This window comes from Carlito syrichta, unplaced genomic scaffold, assembly GCF_000164805.1.
Source record: "Carlito syrichta isolate Samal-C Ts95f unplaced genomic scaffold, Tarsius_syrichta-2.0.1 Scaffold67556, whole genome shotgun sequence".
NCBI lineage: Eukaryota > Metazoa > Chordata > Mammalia > Primates > Tarsiidae > Carlito > Carlito syrichta.
The window spans coordinates 198265-206863 of NW_007011652.1; the positions used below are offsets into that span (position 1 = coordinate 198265).

The 8599-nt window shown below is 53.6% G+C and overlaps 1 protein-coding gene across 3 annotated transcripts in view; it reads right to left on the reverse strand.

The window, feature by feature from the left end:
* Positions 1-8599, reverse strand: part of CLPTM1 (CLPTM1, transmembrane protein) — a 35701-nt gene that overhangs the window by 10003 nt on the left and 17099 nt on the right. For all 3 annotated transcript variants that reach the window (XM_021709230.1, XM_008051778.1, XM_008051779.2), the window contains 3 exons: positions 6472-6595; positions 4857-5015; positions 2670-2787 (listed from right to left, as the gene is read on the reverse strand). In XM_021709230.1, coding sequence (XP_021564905.1) covers positions 2670-2787; positions 4857-5015; positions 6472-6474 — 280 coding nt within the window. In that variant the 5' untranslated portion in view covers positions 6475-6595. The remainder of the gene's footprint in view (positions 1-2669; positions 2788-4856; positions 5016-6471; positions 6596-8599) is intronic.

Genomic DNA, 8599 nt, shown 5'->3' on the forward strand with positions numbered 1-8599 from the left:
ATTTGTTGTAGAGATGAGGTCTCACCAAGTTGCCCAGGCTGGTCTCAAACCTGTGGGCTCAGGCAATCTTCTCACCTTGGCCTCCCACAGTGCTGGGATTATAGGCGTGAGCCACTGCGCCCAGCCTCCATGTTGGAATTCAATTCCCAGTGTGGCGGGACTGAGAGGTGAGCCTTTAAGAGGTGACAGGGTCATGGGAGCGCTGCCTCTAGAATGGATTCACCCACTTATAAACTAGTGGGTTTCCAGGGCAGGGGGACTGGTGGCATCCTAGGAAGAGCAAGAGTGCTCAACTTACACCCAGTCCTCGCCGTGGAACGCCCCACAGCACCTCAGGAAGACCCTCACCAGATACAACCCCTCAACCTTGGACTCCGACTCCCCTCAGCCTTCAGAGCTGTAGGAAATAAACTACTTTTCTTCATAAACTACCTCATTTCAGGCATCCTGCTACAGTCAGTAAAAAAGAACCATGACAGAAAAGGAAAAATAACTATATTCACTGTGTGGCTCAGATGTAAATAACAGTCACATACTCGAAATCATTCAAATACTGTCTAGTAATCTAATCAAAAGTATGTTCCTGAACCAGAATTTCCTCTTTCAGAATGGAAAGTCAATAGATAACATCCAAAACCAAAAAATCAAAAAATTGCAGTATCAACTGCTCACGAGAGCCATGGAGGCTTAGTGCAGAAGAAACAGTTCAATGAATCTGAAAGCAGGTGCCCACAGGGAGCAGGACAGGGAGGGGGAGACAAGAGACTGCTGGGTTTTGCTGTCAAGACACATTATTTGAATTTTAAACCATAGACATGCAAGAGAGATTAAAAAAATATTTAATAAGATGCCTTGGGTAGAGAAAACCTCAGTTTCACTGCAAGGCCATGCTGGAAGTTGCAAATGTCTAGCCCTGACCGAGGGCTCCTTGGGGTCACTGGAAGACACCAGGGGCTTGTCCACCCAATCAGCACTATCCAGGCAGCCAGCCAGGATGAAAACGGGGAATGGGCCGGGTTCGGGGTTCACCCTGTAATCCCCGAACTTTGGGAGGCCGAAGCAAGTGGATTACCTGAGCCCATGGGTTTGAGACCAGACTGGGCAACTTGGTGAAATCTTGTCTCTACAATTTGAAAAAAAAATTAGTCTGTAGTTCTGGCTACTTTGCAGGCTGAGGTGGAAAGATTGCTGGAATCCCAGCAGGTCGATGCTGGGGTGGCCGTGAGTGTGCCACTGCACTGTGGCCTGGGCGACAGAGTGAGACTCCAACTCAAAAATAAAGGTAAAAAAGAAAATGAGGTATGGTGCTTGAAGTGGAAGTTCCATGGCCACTCACCACCCTGCCTTCCTCAAGAAAGGGACGGCCAGGCTCGGTGGCTCAGCCTGTAATCCCAGCACTTTGGAGGCCAAGGCAAGTGGATTGCCTGAGCCCGCGGGTTCGAGACCCGCCTGGGCAACCTGGCGAGACCACATCTCTACAATAAATCAAAAATTAGCCGGGCGTGGTAGCGTGTGCCTATAGTTCCAGCTACTTGGAAGGCTGAGGCGGAAGAATCGCCAGAGCCCAGCAGGTCGAGGGCGACAGAGTGAGACTCCGACTCAAAAAAAAAAGAAATACAAAAAGATACCGACTCCCCCAAAGGCAGTGAGTTCTGCAGCACCTGTTCATGGGCTGCACTGACACAATTACAGAGACCACACCCTGATCTCCAAGGCCCTCCTAGCTTCCCTCTGCCTATTCTATTATTTATTCACAAAAATTTTTTTATCTGAGTTGGCGGTCTTGCTCTGTCACTCAGGCTAGAGTACAGTAGCATAATCATAGCTTCTCAGCCTTGACCTTCTGAGCTCAGGTGATCCTCCTGCCTCAGCCTCCCAAGTAGCTAGGACTACAGGTATGTACCACCACACTTGGCTAATTTTTTTATTTTTTGCAGAGATGAGGTTTTGCTATGTTGCCCAGGCTGGTCTTGAACATTCAAGCTCAAGCTATCCTCCGGCCTCCAGCCTCCCAAAGTGCTGGGATAACAGGTGATGAGTTGAAGTCTCACTCTGTCACCCAGGCTGGAGTGCAGTGGCACGCTCACAGCCACCACAGCCTCGACCTGTGGGCTCAGGCGATCCTTCCGCCTCAGCCTTCCAAGTAGCTGGAACTACAGACGCATGCCACCACGTCCAGTTACTTTTTGTGATTTAGTGTAGAGATGAGGTCTCATCATGTTGCCCAGGCTGGTCTCAAACCCCCGGGCTCCGGCGATCCGCTTGCCTTGGCCTCCCAAAGTGTTGGGATTACAGGCTGAGCCACCCCACCTGGCCCACAAATCACTTTTGAGCATTGACTTCTACCAGGCCCTGTACTGTGCATAAGCCAACCCTGCCCTTCTCCTTTGGTGAACGACGTCTCCACCCCTCCAAGAGTCCTCATCTCCATCTGGTCTTTCTCGCCAAGCCCTCTCCAGTCCCCAAGTCCCTCTGTGGGCCTGCCTGCTGCTGTCCAAAGTTCATAAAGGCTGGTGGGGTTTGAGCCCACCCTACCCGTCCTGGCCTCCCTGAGCAGCCTCCTGCTGGCCCTTCTGCACCTGGGACTCACTGTCTGTCACACCAGTATGGTGGCTCCCGGGAGGCCAGCTCCCTGGAGGGTGGGTCCTGGCTGCAGGGGAGTGACTTACTCCGGGACATGTGGACCGTGGCGAGCCGGCGGTACAGGGCCTTCTGTCGAGGGTCGGGGTGGAAGCCACTCTTGGTGAAATAAACGTGGATGTAGATGGAGCCGTTCTGCTGGACGCTCTGCAAGAGACAGCCAGGCAGGTGGGCAGGTAGGCAGGCTGGCCGTGGGGAGACGGGAATGCTGAGCCCTGCACACCACCCACCCCCAGCCGCGTCCTCACCCCCAACTCTCTGGCCGTGTACTGAATGCCCAAGATGAAGAATGCAGCTGAGTGGCTAAGGGCTAAATGCTCTTTTGCTGGAGACTCAGGTTACGTTAGAGTCAGACAGACTCCGATTTGGACCCTGATTCTAGCCTGCAACAGCTGTGTGAGCTCAGAGTCCCACCTGTGGGACACAGGCATGACAGTGCTGACTCAAGCGCTGCAAGGACTATTCAGCACATTCAGCCCGGATCAACAGGCGCTCAGTAAATTCACTGAACAGGAAGAAGCCGGCTAACACTGAGCTCTTAGCACCAGCCAGACCCTGTCCTGGCACATTGCATGAGTCCTCCTAACCCAGTGAGTTGACACTCAGATAGCACGTGAGTCCTGGGCAGTGGGTCATGTTACTACCTCATTTGTAGATGAAGCAGCCAGAGCTCATGCAAAGGGGCCACGGGACGTGCGGCGAGTACGGGGACTGGAGCCTGCTCAGCAGGCTCTCGCGTGGCTCTCTGTCTCAAGTCCTCTGCCCCGCATGTTTCCTCCAGCCAAACCCTCTCTGCTTAAGCCTTCCTCATCTCATCTCAGTAACTCTCCCTGCCTCCTGCGGAGGGGTGAACTATTCTCACTTTATACCAGTGAGGAAATCGAGCCTTCAAGAGGGGAGGCAAGTTGCCCAATGGCACTGAGTGGAAACAAAGGCGAGATTTGAGCCTGCTTCATCTGATCTTTGAACAGAGATCAGGGCTCAGATTCACTTTTTAAAGACAGAATGTCACTATGTTGCCCAGGCTGGAATACAGTGGCTATTCACAGATGCAATCATAGCTCACTATGCCCTCGAATCCCTGGGCTCCAGTGATCCTCCAGCCTCAGCCTCATGAGAAGCTGCAACTACAGGCGTGTGCCACTGTGTCCAGCTTGGCTGTCTTTTAAGGCCACCCTGATGCTTCCGAGGCTGAAGTACAGTCCTTGGGAGCAGATCTCACAGCCAGGCCTGCCAGGCCTGGACCTTTCTTGGATCTTGGGACGAGGCTGGGGGCTGGGCCGGAGGTCTCTGTGCAAGCCTCCCCCCCAGTGCAGGTTAGAGGCTATAGCCACACCCTTCTTCCAGCTACCTGGAGACAGGGCAGAAATGCATCCCCACCCTGAGGCTGAGCGGAAGCCTGCTGGGGAGAAGGGATGAGGGCAGCCGTGCCGGGCTCAGCCCAAGGGGGCCCCGGCGCGATGTCCCTCTCACCAGCTCAGCATCTGCAGACTCTGCACCTAGTCCCCTGCTGGGCAGTGCTGGGACACAGACATGACCAAGATGGCCCCAGCCTTACCCTCACAAGGTTCACAGTCCTGTGAGGAGAAAGGCCTGATCCAGAGAGCAAGCGTACAGAGTGGGCGGGAACGGGGAAGCCCAGCATGCATGAGAACCCAGAGAGGGTGCTTAACCCAGCCTGAGTGTCGGGAATGGCTTCCTGGAGGAGGTAGGACTTGAACCTGGGGCTCCTGGAACCTACAGTCAGAGAGCCTGAGTTCGGATCTCTCGTGCTGTGGGGCCTTGGGTCGGTCACTTTTCCTCTCTGTACCTCAGCTTCGTCTGTCAAATGGCGATAATAAGTTACTACTTCCCGGGGTTGCCAAGAGGTTTTCCTGGGTCTGCCTAGCTTGGAGCCCTGCACATAGTAAGTGCTCGGTACACATTAATATTGTGGAACGGGGCTACCTGACACACTGGTGACAACCGGACATCCCCAAAGACAATGACTAATATCTCACGACCTTCAAGTCCAGAACTACACAGCCTTAGAGGTGGCTGGGAGGGTCCCAAGCCAAGCCCACCCATCCACTATTTCCATATGGGGGTGGGTGAAGCCCAGAGACCCCAGGGACCTGCCTGTGGTCAGTGTCATGTGAGCTGAGAACAGGGCTGCTGCGGAGCCTGCACTCCAGACGCCCAAGGCCAGAAGCAAGTTGGACCCGCGCTGCCCCCACCTGGGAGATGTCGAGCTCGGCAAAGTGCTCGTAACAGCCATCAGAGTTCTCGCCGCTCGTCCAGTCGCCATACACGAGGTCATGCTGCTCCCAGAAGAGCGCAGACGTGGCATTGAAGTCTGTAAAGTGCTCGTGCTCTGAGATGTACACGTGCAGGTTCTGTTGGGAGAGGAAGGGTAGAGTAAGGCCCGCTCCCCAGAGCCTCGCAGGCTGGTGGCTGAGGAGCAGGCTCCGAGCTGTACGGTCAGCACACCAGGAGAACAACCATGCAGGCAATGGGGGTGGTGAGTGGAGACAGGTGCAGTAGCCTGTGTCCATCCCGGCCTGAGCCTGCGAGGTCAATGAACAAAGGACATGTGAGACTGGCCAGCAGCCAATGAGAAGTTGAGGTAGAGGGGACGGGAGCTCCCTGAATGCTCTTTTGCATTCCCGGCTGCAGGCCCTCTTGGTCATGCACTGTAGGCTTATGAGTAAAGCACAGCCCAGAGCTGCTCGAACATGCAAGCAGGGGACACCTGTGTCATTACGACCACCTAGAAAGAGGGGCAGAGCCAGCAGGTCTTCAGAGAAGAGCATCCTCCTTTCTCAAGCCCTGTGGCCATCTTTGTCCAGAAAAGCCTACAATTGCTAGGCGTGGTAGCTCACACCTGTCACCCCAGCACTTTGGAAGTGGAGGCGAAAAGACTGCCTGAGCCCAGGGGTTTGAGACCAGTCTAGGCAATTTGGCGAGATCTTGTCTCTACAATAAATCAAAAATTAGCCAGGTGTGGTGGTGCACACTTGTGGTCCCAGCTACCTAGAAGGCTGAGGCGGAAGAATCGCCTGAGCCCAGCAGGTCGAGACTGTGGTGGCCATAAGTGTGCCACTGCACTCCAGCCAGGGTGACAGAGTGTGATTCCAACTCAAAAAAAGAACACAAAAAAGCCTACATTGAAGCCGGGCTTGGTGGCTCAGCCTGTAATCCCTCGTCTTTTGGAGGCTGAGGTGAGTGGATTGCCTGAGCCCGCGGGTTCGAGACCCACCTGGGCAGCGAGACCTCATCTCTACAATAAATCAAAAAATCAGCCGGGAGTGGTAGCGCATGCCTGTAATTCCGGCTACTCAGAAGGCTGAGGCGGAAGGATCGCCGGAGCCCAGCAGGTAGAGGCTGGAGTGGCCGGGAGCAGCCACTGCACTCCAGTCTGGGCGACAGAGTGAGACTCCAACTCAAAAAAAAAAAGAGAGAGACTCCAACTCAAAAAAATAAGTAAATAAATAAAGCCTATATCGAGGGGCCTGAACACACTGGAGGCTCCTGCAGCACTGCCCATACCCAAGCCCACTGGGAAAGAGCAGCCCCCGCTTCTTCCTTGGCCCCCAACCTCTGCTGGCTCCCTCCCTTGCAATCCCTTGGCAACTTTTGTACTTCTGAATATAATACTCAAGGACCTCATGAAGGCAGCTTAGCCAAAAGAACATGCTTCTTACTTATGGGCGACACAGGTGTCTGTCAACTGGCGTGGATGGACCCAGAGTCCCACAACCCCGGGCTGTTCACAGACCCGACTCCCACACCACCCCTCCACACCTGTCCCCTCCCGCCATCTCCTGCTCTGCCCTCTCACCCAGTAGTTACCATTAAAGTGTCTTTGGGGAACAGGTTGCGGCTGGCGACGCGCGGGGCTCCTCCGGGGCCCGTCTGGTCCTGAGGGGCCGGCCCTCGGCGGAACCAGCTGCTGATGGCCCAGATGATGAAGATCCTGGTGGGGAAGCAGGGCAGGCGGTGAGGCCCAAAGCCTTTTCTTTCCGCCTGGCCTCCTCCTGACTCGGCACAGGCGGGGGCCTGACCGGGGCTGGTGACCAAGCAGGGGAGGGCCCCTGAGAAGGCAGTCTAAGGCTGGTGGAAGATAAGAAGCCCTGAAGACCATGTGGGAAGAGACCCCAGAAGCCACTATAGGGCGTGGCGCTGCCCTGCTCTCCAAGCAGAGCCCCCGCCCCGAGTCCTCCAGGAACGCCCGGTGACCAGAGAGCTGGGGGGACTCAGACCCTTGAAACCTGTCCCTGGCATCCCCAAGTGAGAGGCTCCCAAGCACATGAACCCAGCACTTTGGAAACACAGAACCTTAGAGAGAGCAATGTTTCTGAACTTGAAATCAGCTGAAAGCTAAAGAAGCAGACAGTGGGTAATGGGTCAGTTCCCAGTTTAGTAAGAGCGGGCCAGTTATCCACACCAACCCTCCCCCTGGAAAGAACTGGAAAGGCTTGATGAAATTAACATACTAGGACACAACAATACATTTTATATTTATAATGATATATACTGGCTTAGTGAGAATATACATTGCTCATCTATCCTCAAATATATTATTCTCTGTATATAATTTTGATCAGGCTTACTTATGAATATATGCAAATACACAGCCTGTTCCTAAAAGCACTGAGGAACAGACAAGAAGGTAGATTTACTAGGCAAAGGCTGAAGGCAGAGTGGGAGCCTGAGGAGGCCGAGGAGCCAGAGCATCTTCATGTGTCCGACGACATGTGCTGCGTGATTTGATGGGTGACAGAAATGCTAGCGCAGGGCCCACGAAAGGGCCAGAGACCTGCCCCACAGGATGCTGAGATCCCCCAGGCTCCACCCTTAGGAAGGAATTGGGAGGTAAGCCAGTGTGCAGGGCCACCCCTTGGGCCAGGAGGCACAAAGGCGGCTCAAACCTTGAACCTGGAGCAAGGAGAGCCCAGACTGATGGGGCCCCAGGCAGCCGGTGGAAGCAAAGGCAATCCTCTGGGTGGGAAAAGATGCTCATCCTAGGCCTGAAATCGTTCCTCTAAAGAATGCGCGAGTATAGCCGGGCTCGGTGGCTCAGCCTGTAATCCCGTGCCTTTGGGAGGCTGAGGTGAGTGGATTGCCTGAGCCCGTGGGTTCGAGACCCGCCTGGGCAGCGAGACCTCATCTCTACAATAAATCAAAAAAATTAGCCGGGCATGGTAGCGCGCGCCTGTAGTTCCGGCTACTCGGAAGGCTGAGGCGGAAGGATCGCCGGAGCCCAGCAGGTCAAGGCTGCGGTGGCCGGGAGCGGCCACTGCACTCCAGTCTGGGCGACAGTGAGACTCCAACTCAAAAAAAAAGAATGTATGAGTATAAAGACCAATACACAGCCGGAGAAAAGCCAGGCATGAAAGGAAGCGAGGCTCTGCGTGCAAGAGGCAGAAGAAACAAGAGCCAACAACAAAACCACAGGCACTCAGAACACAGGACTCGGACATCTCAGAGATTGAGTTGCAAAATCCTCAAAATCTACATCAAGAAAGCTTCGGAAGTGCCCACATCAGAGTAGTATCACAGAAAAAACAGAAATAGGAATAAAACAACAGTCTCTTACATAAAAACAAATATTTTAGAATCATTTTTCAATTCATAAAATTGAATAAGACTATGAAAAAGTCTTAGAATTATCACTGACCTGGAGGTATTTCCAGGATATACTGTCAAAAGACAAAAGCAAGATGAAGGAAAACGTAGAGAATTTAATTCCATTTTTGTGCAATAAATGATGTTAAAAAACAACAGGCCGGGCGCAGTGGTTCATGCCTGTAATCCCAGCACTTTGGGAGGCTGAGACAGGAAGCTTGCTTGAGGTCAGGCATTCAAGACCAGCCTAGACAGTATAGTGAGACCCCTGTCTCCACAATTTAAAAAACAGTTTAAGCCGGGCTCAGTGGCTCAGCCTGTAATCCCGTGCCTTTGGGAGGCTGAGGTGAGT